Source organism: Phalaenopsis equestris, unplaced genomic scaffold (assembly GCF_001263595.1).
Source record: "Phalaenopsis equestris unplaced genomic scaffold, ASM126359v1 Scaffold000002, whole genome shotgun sequence".
Taxonomy (NCBI): Eukaryota; Viridiplantae; Streptophyta; class Magnoliopsida; order Asparagales; family Orchidaceae; genus Phalaenopsis; species Phalaenopsis equestris.
This window is the reverse complement of record NW_018164444.1, coordinates 66,244,122-66,263,027: the sequence shown is the minus strand read 5'-3', so window position 1 is coordinate 66,263,027 and position 18,906 is coordinate 66,244,122. Positions and strand designations below refer to the sequence as shown.

Here is an 18,906-nt window from a genome sequence, read left to right as displayed (position 1 = left end):
AAAGCATATATGATATATTTATGAAAGCCGACATCAAGTATAAGTCAATAGATTTTTAAAAATTAAATATTTTTTTCTTAATATATGATGCACAACAAGATTTTTGTAATTTATGATATATATAATACATAATTATCCCTCAAAATTGATTTTATATTTATCACAATAATTAAAACTGTTTCATAACTTCTTATTTGTATATATTGCTCGATTAAAATTCTGATTTGCTATAAATTATAGAGAAACTTCAAAGAGGAGCTCACCCTTGTTAACTCAAGTTAAAAAAATGCTTCCACATTAGTTTATCTAAATTCACATCTACCATCAACTTTTTTACATTTGCATGCATAAAGTCATGACACCAGAATATTATAAATATAAATATAAATATAAAGATTTAGGTGTTAGCTATATAAATATATAAGAATCAAGAGGTATATATGTAAATTTCCAATAATAAAAAAAAAACCCAAAAAATGGGTAACGTGAGATCCATATCATCATCAACACATATTAAGATGAATTTTTCTTCTAATAAACAATGTTTATAAGCCAAAAAATACTAATAAAACTCTTATGAATCCATAAAACAGATTATGAGCTTAGGGTCATAGACATGTGCATGAAGAAGACTTAGCCGAAGGTCATGGACATGAGCTTAGGGCCATTATCAGGCATTCCCATTCCAGCGGCAAGCTCAGCATCCAGTTGTCTGTGAGGTGAAGGCCCGTTCATCTGCTTCATTCTGCAATTATCACAAAAATATTTGCAAAGAAATTACTCTTCGTTTTTTCATTTTTTATGATGAGAAATACCGTTATTACACTTGAGCAAAGAATATATGGGTAATTAGCCCAAAAAATATAAGCAAAACTAGTTTATGAGCTTCATGAGCTCTCATCAAGCACCTATGAAGCACAAGAGAAAATATTACGTCTAGAGTCCTGATATACGGACTTCAATTAAAAATTGACGCATGTCCTTGTCCAAAAAACGGAGAAGCCTAAAGCCCATCAGTGCGAAGGAGTACAACATGATTGTATCAAAGATTTTTCTTCGGTACAATCATATTTTACTCTTTGGTTTTCACATTCAAATGTCTATTTGGATGTTTTTTTACCAAGTACAACATGGTTGTAATGAAGAAAAACCTCAAGTACAACCATGATGTACTCAACGACCGGATCTATGTCTGGATTCCAGACGTAATATTTTCTCGGAGCACAAACACTGAATGACCCTTCATACTTGTGTTGAAAATGTGTCACCACCACGTCACAAGCCGAGTTAGGATTTTTTCTGATAAATATTGGATTGTGACACGACACAATAATGGCAACTACATGGCGGGACACATGAGAACACGATGCAGATTGGATGAATGCTTGCGTGATACGATAAATTTGTAGGGCATTTACATACAAATCAGCCAATTCCAATGCATTTACATATATGATACCTAAACATTGATTTGTACAGTTATCCCGCCCAAATATTTCATATCATATTAAAACTATCCCATTTTAATTTTTTAAAAGTGAAATAAATCTTTTCATTCATAGGTAAGCTGGTATCATGGCATGTATGTAAAAATTGAGGTTTAGGTGCTAGATATGTAAATACATAGGAATTAAGTGGAATGAATTTAAATCTTCTATTTTTATTATTATTATTATTATTTGTGCTTGTTCTTTTATTTTTCTTTTATCTTTGAAAAGTTTCATTTATGATGTTATAGATTCTGCATTAACAATTTATTGAATAAAAAATATTGCAATGGCATATCGTGCCATAGATTTTACAACTATGTTAGGGTCGTCGTGCCCGTGTCATGCTTTTGTCCTCATATCCGTGCCCGTCATATTTAAGCTTGATAAAAATGGCTGAACTCAAATATCAATAGGCACAAATTGCTTCTTCTGTTGATTGATTCAACGTTTGATAAAAAAGATAGACTTTGGTTCTCTTTCATCTCTTCAACAAGTTGAGTAATGAGCAAAACGGCCCTCTTTTCAACGCAACGAAACCTTCCGATAGAATCAGCTTTTCGGTCAATTTCCAAACAAACAATTTCAACGCAACGAAATCTTTCTTTCAACCAAGTGTTGAGGCCTGTGGGGAACTCAGGTAAGACCAGCACAATCACAAATATTTAAATTTGATTAAAATGAGCTAAGCTTATTGAGCCACGAGCTCGGGTTCAAACTTCAACTCATTTATTAAACGAGCTTGAGCTCATCCCAGCTCGGCTTGTTAGCCCGCAAACCGGCTCGATTAACCTATTGCTGCTCATTTTCTGTTGCATCCTCCTCCTCCGGCCACCACTAACTTCTTCGGTGAGCTCAAACTTGAACTCATTTATTGGACAACTCCTACAGACTCTATATCCATTTCATAAACTTACAAAACTAAAACTAAATCTTATTATTTTCGCCACCACAAGGTAAAACAATTATTATTTTCATATCTTATTGTTGACCAAGATTAATGGCTACAGGTTTCTAACTTAATTACAGACAAATATCTTCTATAACAAATCTTAGCGGTCATCTTTACAAACTTAGTGAATATCAAACTGGAATGCCAAAGCAAAACAAATAATGCAAAATAACAAAAAGTCATAATGTCCAACAAAGTTATGTAAACCTTCAACATATAGAAGAAAAGTTTTACCGTTCCTAAGTTCTAAAACAAATGAAATAATTTTCTTTAACAGTACAGATTAACTCAACATTTGCATGTGTTGTGCGCCGTAAGTATGTCAATACGTTCGTCAGCTTATATATCTCTTGTTTCTCTTACTTTTAAGTACTCGCTAGTCTAAGGCACTATATGGCACTCCATCATGTATGGCTTGAGACGTAAGTTAAGCCAAAAAAATATATATATATCTTTTTTAAAAATAAGGAAATTTTACATACGTAGGACACATTTTCTATATATTTACATATTTGATACCTAAACTTTGATTTTTCTATTCTAAAGGAGGATTGACCAAATATTTTCCTATTTCTGTTGGATTACATCAGGGATCGGCTTTAAGCCCATACCTTTTTGCTTTAGCTATGGATCGACATTTACAGGAGGATATAACTTGGTGTATGTTTTTTGCTGATGATATCCTTCTCGCGGATGAGAGAAAAAGTCCAGGAAAAACTTTAATTATGGAGGTCTACATTGGAGTCTAAAGGCCTTCATTTGAGTAGAACTAAAACTTAATACATGGAATGTAACTTTAGTAGTAGTAGCTCTAGTGACAGAACTGTAATTTTGGGTGATCAAATTATTAAAAGATGTGATCGATTTAGATATCTCGGGTTTGTTGTTCAAAGCGATGGTGATATAGATGGGGATGTTAATAGTAAAACTCAAGTTAGTTGGTTGAAGTGGAGGAATGTCTCGGGCCTTTTGTGCGATAAAAAAGTACCACTAAAACTGAAAGGAAAATTTTATAAGACGGTGGTGAGACCTGCAATGCTCTATGGCGCTGAATGTTGGCCTTTAAAAGAGAAGCATAATACTAAGTTAAGTGTTGCCGAGATGAGAATGATTATGTGGATGAGTGGCTTTACACTTGTCAAGAAAGGCAGAGGTTATTGTATAAAAAATGATCTTAAATTATTAGAACTAAATGAAAATATGACACTACATAAGACGCAATGGAGAAAAAGGATTCATGTAGCCGACCCCACGTAGTGGGATTAAGTTTTTGTTGTTGTTCTATGGTACTTTACCTATGCATGAAAAGGTGTATTTCTTTTTTAAAAATAGTAATAGTCATATTTTTTATGTTATATAAAAATTTTCAGTGTTTATATTAAACAGTCAAAGTTTAGGCGCTATTTATGTAAATATATAAGAACTATGTCGTATGTATGCAAAAAACAAAGTTTAGGGCTTTTAGAGACATTTACATGCGTTCCACATGATTCTTATATATTTGCATTTCTAAAATCTAAACTTTGATTTTTATATTTACATTACTTTCCCTATAAATGAAAAGGTCTATTTAACTTTTAAAAACAACAGTAGTTATCTTTTTAATGTGATATGAAAGATTCAATGTTATATATGTAAAAATAAAAAAAAATTAGATGTTAGTTATGTAAAGATATAAGAATTGTCATACGCATGTAAATGTCCCAAAAAAGTAATAATAAATACGGAAATTTACATATGTAGCAGCCAATTCAAATGTATTAACGTATCTCACATCAGAACTTGGATTTTTACAAACAGAGCACCTTACGTAATGTATGAAAATATGGATTTTACTATTTAAAAGAGTGTTTAGGAAGGAATTAGGTGCTATGTTTGTAAAAATGGGAGTTTTGGTGTGACATACGTAAATGCATAAGAATTGGGTGCTATGTATGAAAATTCCCAAAATAAATAACTTGACCTACTAATCAATTCATCTTCTTAACCAATCAAATGGCTTCACTCAGCTATCCAGCCAAGCTCAAATTGAGTTGGCTTAGCCTAACTTAGATTACATAAATAGACAACCAAACAAGCCCTTAGCTACCTAAGTACAATTTCAATATTAGAAACAAGATATAACAAACCACAACATTATCTCTAGATATTTGCCAAACAATTATCCCAAGTCACAAATTTTGCCAAAAATTTACTTTTTAATGTGTTAATCAAGTAGAATATAATTATGTTTTTTTTTCACACTTTATAATTTGTACAATATTTATTAATTTACCCAATTTTTTTAAAATTTGAGGTTTACGGCACATAATACCTCGAGGCATACGCATCGCCTCACGAACAAAAAAAATCTCCGTACCCAATTGTGTAATTTTAAACATTGATTATAATTTGAGGCAAGCGCCTACAATGCCTACAACTCGATCAAAAAATGCTTCAGAAAAATGCTTTAGCTTCACTCCGACTATTAAGATGTAAGCCTCGAGGTGACTTTTATGTTGAGACACAACTAAACCCATGTGCCTCAAATAACTTTTTAGTCCATGCTACCAAACACTTAGATCAACATAATAAAATTGATGAACTTATAATTTTATAAAACCTCTTATTAATTCTTCATGATATGACCTTATTACATAACACTTATATGTCAATTTAGTCACCTAACAATAACTCTGGGAAGTTACATCATCATCTATATCCATATTCTTCTTTATAATATATAAAAGATACTCAAACCTATGAAATCAGTTTAATATTTTATTAGTTGTTAAAGTCCAACTAAAACAATATACCATATAATCATTCTTTATTTTACTAATTCTACAGTCTTTCATTTCTAAATATTTTCCTTTTATTCTAATTGTTCATACATTGCGGCAAGCATATCACCAATATGAACAATGTCATTTGCAAAGAACATGCACTAAAACGCCTCTTTAATTACCACTGACAAACATCTTTATTGCCTAAAAAATAGTATAAACTGGATGCTAATTATTGATATAATAATATTGAAATAGAAATTCTATAATCACTCCAAAATTACTTATAATAATAGTTAATGCTCCATTTTAAAGATAATTAATAGATTTAGCATGCCTTTGGCACACCTTTCTTCCTCAATTTGCACCAAAAATAATCCATATGATAATGGATCATGTATATTCTCAAAATCAATAAAAACTAGATGAAGATCTTTTCTCAATTATTTATATTTTCTCATTAATTTTTATAACATAAAAAATTATATCCACTGCACATCATCCTGCCATTAACCAAATTAATCTCAAGCGTTGTTTCATTTTTTTTTTTTATAACATAGAAATTCTATAATCATTTTTTTTCTCAAGCGTTGTTTCATTAGCCTCTTATAACTTTATTTTAGGATTCATAAATTTGATTTTTCTATAAGTATCAAAATCTTAAACATCTTATTTTCTCTAAGATATTGGTATCATAATATTTCTTATCTAATTATTTGACATTATTTCAAATTTCAAAATTGCATTGAATTGACAAAAATTGCTAGCCATATTAATGAAAAATCTCCCATAAATCTCTAAATTACAATAAGTACCTCACTTGGAAAGCATTACCTTTATGCATATTCTTCAAAGCTAACTTCAGTTTAATAAATTTATGATATATCTCATTATTTTGTTCATTCTTTTTCTTACAATAAGTACCTCACGTGGAAAGCATTACCTTTATGCATATTCTTCAAAGCCAACTTCAGTTTAATAAATTTATGATATATCTCATTATTTTGTTCATTCTTTTTCTTTTCCCCATTAAAACTCGCATTTAATATTTCTCAGAGCAATTTCTTCATGAGTCCTTAATATCTTTACATTTAATAAAGAACATAATAAATTATCTTTAATGTATCTAGCTTAAATGAGGAGTTAGATATGTTATTACTTGTCTTAACTTATCAATACTTTCCACTTCTTTAGAATCAAGTTTATGATAACAATCATTAATAACTTTAATTTTTCTGAGCGCGCTATATTATTTGAAAGACTCCTAACATTCTTTTCATCATAAATCTTAGCTATGATTTAAAATTGAGCAAGACCAGTTTCAACGCTTTTTTGAAAAATTTACAATGCAGCTCACAATGCTCAATGCGTACTACATGAGGCTTACACCTCACCTAATGTGAGACCCGCCTCAAGGCGCTCCGAGAATTTTTTTAAATAATATAAGTAAAATAATTCTAACATATATTCCTTACCTATATAACATATAATGAAGAATATTATCGAAGTTGTTACTATCAAGATGGTCATTACTTTAGAATCAAATAAATATTTGTATTAATTAATATTAATCAAATAAAAAAAAAAGATGATTGAGATTTAATGAGAAATGAAAAAAACATTAATACAATTGAGGATGAGGTGAGGAAGAAAATAAATTTTATGTTGATAATTCTATTAAAGACTGGTTAAGATATAAGAGCGATGAGAGCTTTTGAATTTAGAAATTCTAACCTTAATGATACATTATGTTCTTATTTTAATAGATGACGGAAGAAATGTGAGAGATTGAATGCATCAAAAACTACTTTAAAGTGTTATATTATTATGTATTCTTTTGATGTTTGTATTACCCTTCTTATTTTAAAGTGTTATATTATTATGTATTCAAAGAAGTGAACAAGTTATTTCTTTTATTGAATAATTTATTATTTTAATTATTAATATTTATGTTATTATTTTATTATTCATACATATTTTTGAACTTAATACAATACTTCTTGTATTGCACAATTTGTTGATTTTGAGGCTTAAGCCTCAAAGCGTCTTGAGGCTTGTGCATGCTGCACGGACAAAAAAACTGCCTCAATACTCAAATGTGCAATTTCAAACTTTAATCTCAGTTATAGTGAATAGATAATGCATGTTACATTTATAGAGGCCATTGATAAAGGTCCATACTAATCCATCATAAAAAATGAGACAAAATTTTGATTTTTAATCTAACCTGATCTTGATAAAGAAAAAGCATCCATTATTCAAAAATGCATATAACAGTCAAAAATGGATTAATCACTAGAATAAAATTCAAAAATAAAACTACAAAAAATTCATTCACACACAAAAAAAGGAATAGCAAGATAGACCATGGAGGACAGCATAACGTGTGATCTAAGAAACCTAAAATCAACAAAAAATATCAGCATTAATCACTAAAAATATAAATAATCAAAGAAGAAAAAGCTTGGGTCCTCGGCTAGGAGTCAAACAAAAAAATGATAAAAGATTTAAAACCATTAAATACTTTAGATAAGTTCCCTATAACGCTAAGAAAACAAGACACAAAAAAAAGGTATTTGAGTCATAAATCATCCATTAAGGATAGCATAATCCTTTAGCAATTACATGAAGCTTCCCCATATTGAGTTCATATCAAAATTAATAGCAAAAATTCATATGAAGCTGCTTTGCTTGCTGATCAACCATAAAGAATAAAAATTTTCAGTTATCTGCCTACAGCATAACATAAAAAATGCATCAATAAAGAATCTAACATTAAAAAGCAAATTACATAACTGTAGAATAAAATCACATTGATGTGATTTCTCCCCATCATCATCATAATAACATCAACATTATTGCCAACTACTAGTTTAACTTTATAAATTCTCCTCCATTATTATTGAATCTTGTTCGAGACATTAACATCAGTTTGCATTTTTACGCAATCTCTATCGTTGTCGATCTCTTATCCTCCGAACTCGGTTAAGTCAATTATATATATCCCGTTACTGATATATTTGTACGAACCCAAAAGAACCCTAGTTCCTATAATCATCTTATCTTCAAATGTTTTAATACCATTGTCGCTTTAAAATACAATTATTGCTGATTTAATCATTACTAGTTTTAACACACACACAATGATAGCATTCTAATTTATGCTACTAACTTCTTTGTTGTTTAACTGTTGGATCTATATAACATAGCTAAACTAACAATTTTATACATCAGCCATTAAGTAGACATATTATCCATGTCTCCTAGACTCCCAAGACATTTCTAAATTAGAGCATGTACATGCATAACACCCAAATTTTATGCATTTACATATCTAACACCTATATTTCATTTTTACATATATACCACCAAATCATTTATACCGCATAAAAAATACCACTATTTTGACTTTTTAAAAGTAAAATGCTCCTTTTCATGTATAGGTAAGGTGAAATACATGTAAAAAAATGAATTTTAACGTTTAGATATGTAACTACATAGGATTTGAGAGCTATGTATATAAATCTTCCTTCTAAATTTTAACCATCTTGTCTTGACTCTACAAATAATGTAATCATCTATATGCCCATCTTTATGTATAATAATTTCAATGCACTTATGCAAATCACGCTAAAAAACCACCTGCACAACAATTGCACACCATGGTTTCCATCTACATCCTACTAAAATCAAGGCACAAAGAGGAAACTACTAAAAACTCATAGATGCATAATTTGAAAAACCAGTTGGGAGCCAACTAAAGAAGCAAAGGAGAAAAATTTACCGTTTTTTATGGCGCTTGGAGCGATAGTGCTCCTCCCTCACCTCATCATTGGCAAAGTGCCGGCTGCAATAGAAATCATAACCAGAACTTATGTTTTTTTTTTTTTTTCTGTAAAATGAAAGTGATAGGATTCTGAACCCAATTGGAACCTATTACTATTACTAGTTTAGGTCTTTTTTGATCAACTTACTCGCAGTGCAAACAGTAAAATTGGCCCATTCCGGGAAGATCCTCATCAACGGGCAAGGCTTTGGTCTCCTCCCCTTCAGCTAGCTTCTTCAGCTCGTCAAACACCATATCGTCGCGTGGTTACCGGAACTCAAAGTCAAGGAGGAAAACAACAAAATTTGAAGGAAAATTGCACCGAGATTAGACCAAAAAAAAAAAAAAAACTTGTTTTGAGGAGATTCGAATCACTTCGCTCCAATTTGAAAACCTTGAATCCTTGATGGTAGGCGATCAAATAGTGAGGAGAAACAAAGTCAAGGGAAATGCGGGGGCAAATAAAGAATTGATAGAAAAAGGATATCCTTTAGAAGGAAACTGGAGCGACGTGCGCTTTTGTGTGAAAACCTCCGCTTCTTCACCTTCCTGTGCGGGCACTTCCCTCCCATCCCTACTCTTCTCGATCACTGGCTTGATCTGCGCTGCACTTTGATTGCGAGCAGCGGCGAAGAACTCTTGCCGCCTTATGGTTCGAATCAGGCGATTTAAGGGCGGCGTCTAGGTTTAGTGCCAAGATTTCTTTTTTTCTGGAAGATTTACATATACACCACTCAATACTTATATATTTACATATTAATCATCCTGTTCCCCATTCATGAAAAATGTGTATTTTAATGTCAAGAAAAAGTTGTATTTCACTTTTAAAAATTAAAATCTAATTTAAAAAATAAAATATAAATTTGCAATTCTAAATTATTAGACAAAGTTAATATTATTTATAATTTAGCTATAAAAATAAATAATATTTATTTTAATTATAACTCAAAATTGTCTACTTAATCTATTGAGAATAGCTAATTTTATTATGAACAAATATATTTATTATTAAAAATTTATAGCCAAGATTATAATATTAATGGCAAGTTTAAATATTAACTTGGGAGACAATTATGATTTTAAAAAATTGAGTTATGGTTAATTATACTAATTATAAAATAATAAAATTTGATAGTTTCTATGAATTGTATAATTATAATAATACCAACTCAAAGTAAAGAACGAAAATGCAATGTTGAAAGCACTTAAAAATTGAACTTTGGAATTTATATAAAATTAATCGAATAATTACATGAAATTTAATTTCATAAAATTATAATATAAATAAAGAAGATTTACATACATGCAACTCATTTTTTATGTATTTACATATCTAATGCCTAAATTTCATTTTGCACATATATTTCATCCTACTTACCCATAAGATGGGCATTTTACATTTTAAAATTTAAAATAATGATGTCTTTTATCTGAATAAAAGAATTGAGCTATGGAAATGTAAAAAATAAAATATTGGTGTTATATATGTAAATACATTGGAATTATGTGGGTGTACGTCATAATTTTAAATGATCGCTCGGATGAATCAATGCGTGTTAGGTATTTGACTAGTCAAATTGGGAAATTCATCTCAAGGTAAGGAGAAAAGTTTACGTACGTAAGACATATGCAGCGCTGCGTACGTCAGGTAGGTTATTCAGAGGGTATTTGGGGGTTATATCCACGTTATACCCTCTGCAATCTCTCTGTAACCTACCTGTAACCTACAAACATATAAAAACAGAAGCACAAAACTTATTAGAATGTTACAGGTATGTTATAAGTAGGTTACAGGAAGTATAACGAGGATATAGCCCTCCAATACCCTAACCTCCTGAAATACTCAGTGCTACGTACGACTTACATACGCAAATTTTTCTCCCAAGAAACACATTTTATTTTGGTTATTTATTAAGACTTTATAAAATTTTATGGAAATGTAAAAAATAAAACATAGGTGTTATATAAATATATATATATATATATATATATATATATATTAAAAAACCCAAGGGAATATTTACATATATTACACATTATTTATATAATAGCTATTCATTTTATTTTTAATTATCCCAAAATATAAAGTTTCGTTGAATTAATATTTCACACTTATTTATCCATATTTAAAATTATTATAATTTTTATATTGCCTGTTAAATATTAAAATTTTAATTAAAACAAATAAAATACTAGTTAAACTACTCTCATTATTTAATTAATTGATATATTTTAAAACTTTAAAAATCCGAAAATTGAAGAGGGTTTAATAATAGCAATGATATATGGCATATAACCAAATTTCACTCGGCTTAAAATTAAACATCATAACTTCAAATTAATCAAACCAAAACTGCATGAACTTTGAAATATGATAGCTTATTATATCACAAATAAATGATAAAATAAATAAATAAGTAATAAAAAACAATTAAAAATAAATAAATATGACAACACTACTTAACGCATGGCATATAACTACATTATAAACTGCAGAAAACAAGCAGACTATAAAAAAGGGGGAAATTTGCATAAATATACCACACAATTCTGATGCATTTGCATATCCAACACCTAAGTTTCAAAAGCCTATGAATGAAAAGGTGTATTTCACTTCTAAAAACTTTGGTATAAAGGTTTGGGTGTTATATATGTAAATATATAAGAAAATATGTGATACGTATGCAAATGATAAAATCTAGAATTTTAGATAACATGAAAAGATAAAATTGTTCAAAGAAAAAAATTAGCTCATAAAACAGCCTTAGAACTTCATACAAAAGAGGTAAAAAAAAAACAGTTAACCCAAAACTAGAAGCCTGGAATTAGAAGAAACAAGAGAACCAACTATTTAATCTGCCTCAGTTTCTTCTTCAGCAGTTGCTTGCTTATCATCTTCATGGCTACCTTGGCTTGCCTCCGTGTCTTTCACTGCATCAATGGAGAACAGAAGCAGAAGGAAAAGTATTAGTTAATACAATGTGCTGATAGACACTAAGGTGATCAATTTTTGTTTTTCATTTTTCGTTTTTTAAATTTATTTTATTTTATTTTTTGAATAAAAACAAAAATATCTTTCACTGAATTAGAACACAAGCCCTCTTCAATTCAAAAGATACGAGTTGATTGCAGCCCATGAAATTGTACAAAAGCAAGGAAAATTTGAAAAAAATAAATTGCCTGCAACCAAAAAAAAAGGCATAATCGTGGAACTTCTTGTAAGAACAGAAAATTATAATATATATTTTTTTTTTTTTTTGCAAACATACCATATTCGCTGAATATAACACCTCCAGAACACAAGCCCTCTTCAATTTTAACAAGCCTGAGAGTCATCCTTGGGCCAATCTCCTGAAGTTTGACTGCGCTCTTCGTCGAAGCACGGTTCACTCTGCCAAGATCATTTGCCAAACTAACAGTTGCTGATTCCTCATCTGCTTCACTCTCTGATCCATAGCCAGCTCTGAGAACAAGAAGCACATAACAACACATTGATGTCACTAAAACACATCATAGGAAGTGAAGAAACCCCAAAAAATTGTACATGTAACTGTATATTTATATTATAATTTCAAAAATTTTGTTGTAAAAGTCATTTGAATGTATTTCAAGGTAAATTTGGTACAAGTTGGCTCTTGCTGAAGATCAGCATTGAATTTTCTATTCCTGAAATCAATTGCATAATATTCCATGGAATATTGTGCATAAAATGTCCAAAGTAAATGTTCTATCTCAAGTAATGGGCAAGAAAATATTTCATAAAAACACTATAGCAACAATGAATGTCTGAATTTGAAAAAAAATCATTGATAAACTCCCATTCATTTTAAAAATGAATTTGACCTTAAAACATTGGTTCAGAGTAAAAACAAGACATTTTTTAGACTAATAAACTTAAAACCAATGAAGTTAAAAGAATAATAGAAAAGAGTCAAATAGAGTCTTGATTATTTATAGGAGATCATTTTAGACACAAAATTTATAAAAAGCCAAATAAGTCCCAAGCCTCATTTAATATGAGATTGAAATTATCTCCTCGGAGGATTATTTCAGCCCCAATTTAAAGAGTCTGGGGACTAATTTGATACTTTTATAAACTTTGGGACTAAAATGGATTTATTTTGGTACTTCACTCATTAAACCTTAAAAATGTAAGACAGCCTTTATGCATATACCATGCTGTGAATTTGTGAGAATTCAGAGCTTCAAGATATAAAATCTTACTTTGTAACAAAGTCACTCACATCTTGCAAACTCCTCAAATCGGGCACATTGTGGCTCAGTACAAACTTCCTAATTCTTCGTGATACTCCAATAGGTTGAAGTCTGATAGAATAATGCCGAAAATCAATAAGTTTTGTTTCGGTGTTATAATTTAGCAGAAAAATCCTTTGGCAGGATGAAAGATTAACCTGAAAGAGAAGATAATGTTAATAATATTGAGGAACTTGGGAAATTTGGATCTAACAAATAAGATGTAAGATATTTAAATAGAGTTTTGATGAACTAACAGTATTAATATCAATGGCTGGAAAAATATTCTGAAACATGATAGTTGTGAGTTTCAAGTGTTGACCTCCACTCCCAAAGCCAGAAAGAACAATCTTATAGAAAGTTTAAGAAATGTTTGATTAGACTAATATAGTCAAAGGGAATCAACTTAAAGATGGTAGATGGAAAAAAGGTGCAAAATACAAAAAAATGGGAAATTTATAGCACACAATTCTTATGTTCCATATTGCACACTTAAACTTTCATATTTACATGTATAGTATTTTGGTGCTTTAAATATATGCATAAGAAGGCATATTCACTTTTAAAAAAGTGATAATAATACTAGTTTTGATGTGATATTAAAGATTTGAGTGTTATATGTGTAAATATCAAAGTTTAGATGTGAGACATAAGCATTGTGTGCTATGTATGTAAATGGTGCTACAAAATTTAGCCCAAAAAGATCAGCATGCGGACTCACGAGGGGAGAATTATTAAAAATTCCTTGAGGGCACCTTGGTCGAGTTTGTGCACGAGCCACATCAGCAGCTAAAGCATATTCCTGTATTTCAAAGGTAAGCGTAGGGCCTTGAGGTGTTCTTGCAACTCTCAAATGAGGCACAGTCTTGGGCTTTGACAGAATTAAAAAATGAGTAACACCCATAGGCCCAGCAACATTCAGGAAATCCTTCAAATTATTCCTTCTATTTTCCTGCAAAAGAAAAATAAAAAAGATAAATTCATCCTGAAATTTAGCAAGTTTACAGTTAAGCAAAAAGTGTAACAAACTAAAAGAAGGAATAGAGAAGGATTAAGCCATTCTATAAAAAGCATCTGCCTTCAGGATGTTAAATGACCGACAGGGCAAAATATATGAAGATTAAATATGAAACTTTGTCCATTCATACATAGCTTATTAGGTTGTTGGGAATTAAAAATGTTTTAAAACATAGCAAATTTACTGCATTCCGTCATTTGGATAGGGAAATACAAATCAGCATTGAATTTTAACTCTAAAAAGGCACAAAATGATGATTTATTTTCACACACATACTGAGTAAAACAAACACATCATTTTCGAAAACATATTTTCTATCTAAACCGAATAAATCCTCAGATTACATAAATCTCATTGACTACCAAAAAAAATCATCAACACAATTATCCCAACTCTATCGAGTTGGCTTTATAAATCCTCAATCTACATTTGTTCATTGAGTGTTATATTAAATGCGAAATTATTCTGCACATATATTTTTGCACAGCTTCTATCCATGCTATCTTTGACCTAACAACTTTTCCTTCCAAGATTTTTATTGTACATATCTCAATTAACTGATCTACTTTTCATCATTCAACTTAATAAAAATTACTCCAGAAATCCCTCCAGTATAAGCATCCCTTAATCTATACTTCATAGTTTATCCAGACAACCAAGCTGCATTCTCATTTTTGCATGCTCAAATTATTTAGGAGCATTTTTTACGGCCCAATACTCTAAAGCAGAAAACAAAGCCAAGCTAACTATAATTTTGCAAACTTTACCTTTAACATTATTATTTTATTGCATAATATTCATAATGTTTGACTTTGCCTTAACTTTGAAAGTCATATCTTCATTCTTGTGCATAATTTATCTACAAAAAAAACCTGCACATGTCAAGTCACTCAGGTAATATTCATCCTTAATACTGACTAATATTTGTTAATATCAGACCACTAACATTACATATCGCATGCTCAGTCTTGGTTCTACTAATCTCAAGCTAGTTATCATCTAAATATTTTCTCAATTATTTTAAACTTCCATTTTTTTAGTGGATGGCAGATCAATTAATGAAAAGCATCACAAGATTGACACTAAAAATAATTCAATCCCAAAAAGAAAACTTGGTGTTGATCATTTATATAACCCTACAATGATACCGAAAATATAACTAGCTATTTGATGTAGAACAATTAATTTTATTTTTATTCAATTTTTAATCTTATGTGCATGATAAAGCACATAAGATAAAATTGAAGATTTAATATAACAAACTTTGTACATTAACAAAATTGTAACCACCAAGCAAACAAAACCAGCACAATAAATTACTATAATTAATAGCATGCATATGCTAGGAATAAATAACTATACCTAATATAAATTCCATGTTTGGCATCACATGCTCTCTTCTAAATTGAAGGATTTCTCCACAAGGGACTAATTGTGATTCAGCTCTCAAACCATCCGTACAAGCAAATAGTGTCGTTTGCTCGGTGCTTATTGTCTCATTTTTTATAACTAATAATGCTTACTGAATGCATACAAAAATCATCTTGTGATTCATATTGTGTGCTCCGAAAATTCCGTACTTTCCCATCCTATGAACTATATAATGGAAGAGCAAATAAGGAGAAGGTTGAAAATAATGGATTTAATGATCAAACTATCAATAAAAAAATGAGAATTCAAGTTCTATATCCGTCTCAAAAGACAAGCAAAGCATGAAATATCTAAATTTTGCACAAAAAGACCCCAACTTTTTGTATTCGAATAATCCATATAAGTATAAAATGGTGAGCTATCCCTTAGAATTATAAGCAAGTTCTACAAAGAAAGGGTTCAGAGTGTCCATGCTACCATTTATAAAATGCTACAAACAATTATAATCAACCTTGAGATATATTTTGCCGTACCAAAAAAGTTAAACATTTGTAGAAAAAAAAAATAGTTTACTAAGAAAATAATCCCATTATGAAGAATTCGGTCGTGCCTTCCACAAGCCAAGCCCTTTAAAGCCAAAATAAAAACATCCTAAAATAACAGATAAAATAACACCACAGGAACAGTGCTCAAAAGAAAAGTCTATACCTTCAATTTAAGAGCGGTATGCGGAAGCATGACCTTGCGGAGATCAAGCTCCAGCTGCTTGAGAGATCCGGGCAACTTTCCTCTCGAGAAAACGAAGCTCTTAGGGATCTTCTCGCCCGTCAAATGGTCGACGCTTGGCCGCTTCTTTACAGCTCGAGTATCCACCGGCATCTTTTTCTTCTTCTACAGACGAATTGTTTCAGGAAAACACATAAACAAGCAAGTCAGCTAGAAAAAACCAGAAGTTATGGCAGACAAGATTAGAGAAGAGCAACTCACATTACGAAAGCGAGCCATCCGTTGCTCGGTAGCAGGATTCAACTTAACTCCTGCAAAAAAACAGCAAAAACGACAACTGCAAACCCTACCGAATCAAAAATCCCGATTGGAGTGGTTTAGCTTAAATCCGCAAGTCTCAAGAACTCCTCTTCTTCAACACACGTCGTTGGTTCAGTCAATCCACTCTCCGGCTAGCTCCCGTCGCCACTTCCCCGCCCCTTTGTTATCGAGGGTTTTCGGAATTTGGAGTTTACGGCGTTGGGGCTGGAGGTTGGGGAACGCGCGTATGGTTTTACGTTATAACCCGAATGACTTACGGTCGCTCCCTATGCCCCGCATTCCGCGTTTCATCGCAACTTATTACTTCTGAGCCCTCAATCCCGTCTCCGTTCGGCAAAGTCACGTCGAAGAGGGGAGGAGGGGACGAATTGGGCAAGCTTTCGAGCCGAGAGGGATCGCAAGAGATGAGGGAAGGGCTCACCGACGCGAGGAGAGGAGGCGGCAACCGGGTGGTCGCCGGCGAGGACCGCCGGCCGGCAGCTTGGAGCGAAATCCCGGAGTCGGCTAGGGTTGTCGCGAATACGAGGGTGGCGGCTGTCTTGCTTGCGATAGATAGGGGAGAGAGAGTATGCGATGATTTTATAAGGAAGATAATAATAATATGAACAATTATTGTTCAATTAATTATCAATCCGCATATTTTTAGTTTGTACACGTCCTCACAATGAAGTGGATGTTCTTATTAACTAAAATTGACGTTCCGGACTCATTTGTGAAGTCCGTTTCGTAATCTGTGATCATTCAGACCACTTATTCAACAATCAGACATTTGTTTTGTCTTGTGACATCTCTTTTTTTTCTATTATTTTACTCATATTGTTCCATTGCAAACATTTTCACTAAACGAGGATATAATGATCATTTATCCAGCAACAGCTATGAATAAATTGTTTTGCATAAGCTCCATCAAACAATAAGACAGATTTTCCTGATAATCTGCAGATTATCAGATTATCATGATAATCTGCTTATTATCAGATTATCGTGATAATCTGCTTAACAACAGATTATTAATACAGCTGCCCCAAACAAACCCATAGTGTTATAGGGACTGTTACATCTCTGCATGTGTATCACTCAATTCTTATATATTTATATATCTAGCATCTAAACTTTATCGCTCATGCTTATACCACTTAAAATTTTCATATTAAATCAAAAATATTATCATTTTATTTTTTAAAATTAAAATATACTTCAATAAGATGGCATATATATATATATATATATAAATTAAAGTTTTGACGTTAGATATGTAAATAGAGGAGAATTGAGTGGTATGCATGCAATATATATATCTAAATTGAAATTTAAATGCTAGATATGTAAATACATAAGAATTACGTTGCATGGTCATAAATCTTCCTAGTATACATTCCGAAATTATACTTTTTTAGCATCTATGTAGATTTTCTAATTAAAGTTAGTTTTCTAAATTAAATAGATTTATTAGTTATAAAAATTAATAATATTGGAAATTAATTTCATTTAATTTAAATGATGCTAATTCAAAGATATTACAATTATTTTTTATTTAAATTTATTTAAAATAGGGAATTTTACCAACATACCACATAATACTTATGTATTTACATATCTAATACATAAAATTTGATATTTACATTTATAATAATTAGGTATTAAAAATGCATGCATGAAAAATTTTATTTTACTTTACAAATGATGTGTGCTTGAAGATTCATGATGGTAGATTAATGAATTACCGTCATAGTGCTGCACGAGAATTCAACAAACAATTAGATAAAAGAAAACAAATGATAATATCACAAGAAAATTTTTATGTGAAAAACCCGGAAAGAGAAAAAACACAGGGTCTGACCCAGCTGAAGAGTTTCACTATCGAAAAATGATTACAATTGCAATTATTTGTCCCACAGGAAGAAAATGGATATTATATTTCCCAAGTTATAACGTTGATGTCCTGATGAATTTGTAGCTAGGAACGGGCGACGACTGATAGAGATTAACACCGTCTAGTCAGTGATTGTCGATGGTGGTGGGCAGTGAACGACGACATTCAGTGGTGGTCGATGCAGATTAGTGGTGATCGACATCGGTCAGCTGTGGTCGACGACGATTGATAATAGTTGGCGGCAATCGACTACAGTCGTCTCTGGTGGTGTTGGACTTTAGCTCCTTCTCGAAGCTCGCTCTTCCTCAAATCT

General features: G+C 31.2%; 2 protein-coding genes across 3 annotated transcripts; both read right to left on the bottom strand.

Moving 5' to 3' along the window:
- Nucleotides 1–460: 460 nt before the first annotated feature.
- LOC110035900 (zinc finger C2H2 protein ECU02_0310) lies at nucleotides 461–9,709 on the bottom strand. Its single transcript, XM_020740231.1, has 4 exons — nucleotides 9,518–9,709; nucleotides 9,179–9,293; nucleotides 8,989–9,051; nucleotides 461–745 (listed from the first exon to the last, which is right to left on the bottom strand). The coding sequence occupies exons 1-4, from the start codon at nucleotides 9,600–9,602 to the stop codon at nucleotides 634–636; spliced, it is 375 nt and encodes a 124-aa protein (XP_020595890.1). The 5' UTR covers nucleotides 9,603–9,709; the 3' UTR covers nucleotides 461–633.
- A 1,945-nt stretch (nucleotides 9,710–11,654) lies between these two features.
- On the bottom strand, nucleotides 11,655–17,287 carry LOC110027294 (peter Pan-like protein). Of its 2 annotated transcripts, none has more exons than XM_020728662.1 (7): nucleotides 16,661–17,287; nucleotides 16,382–16,564; nucleotides 14,006–14,236; nucleotides 13,542–13,634; nucleotides 13,255–13,442; nucleotides 12,300–12,493; nucleotides 11,655–11,961 (listed from the first exon to the last, which is right to left on the bottom strand). In XM_020728662.1, exons 1-7 carry the CDS (start codon nucleotides 16,676–16,678, stop codon nucleotides 11,882–11,884), a joined length of 987 nt encoding a protein of 328 aa, XP_020584321.1. In that variant the 5' UTR covers nucleotides 16,679–17,287; the 3' UTR covers nucleotides 11,655–11,881. The 2 variants fall into 2 exon arrangements, with proteins under 2 accessions (XP_020584321.1, XP_020584328.1); XM_020728669.1 differs by having other exon boundaries at nucleotides 16,382–16,561.
- Nucleotides 17,288–18,906: the final 1,619 nt, after the last annotated feature.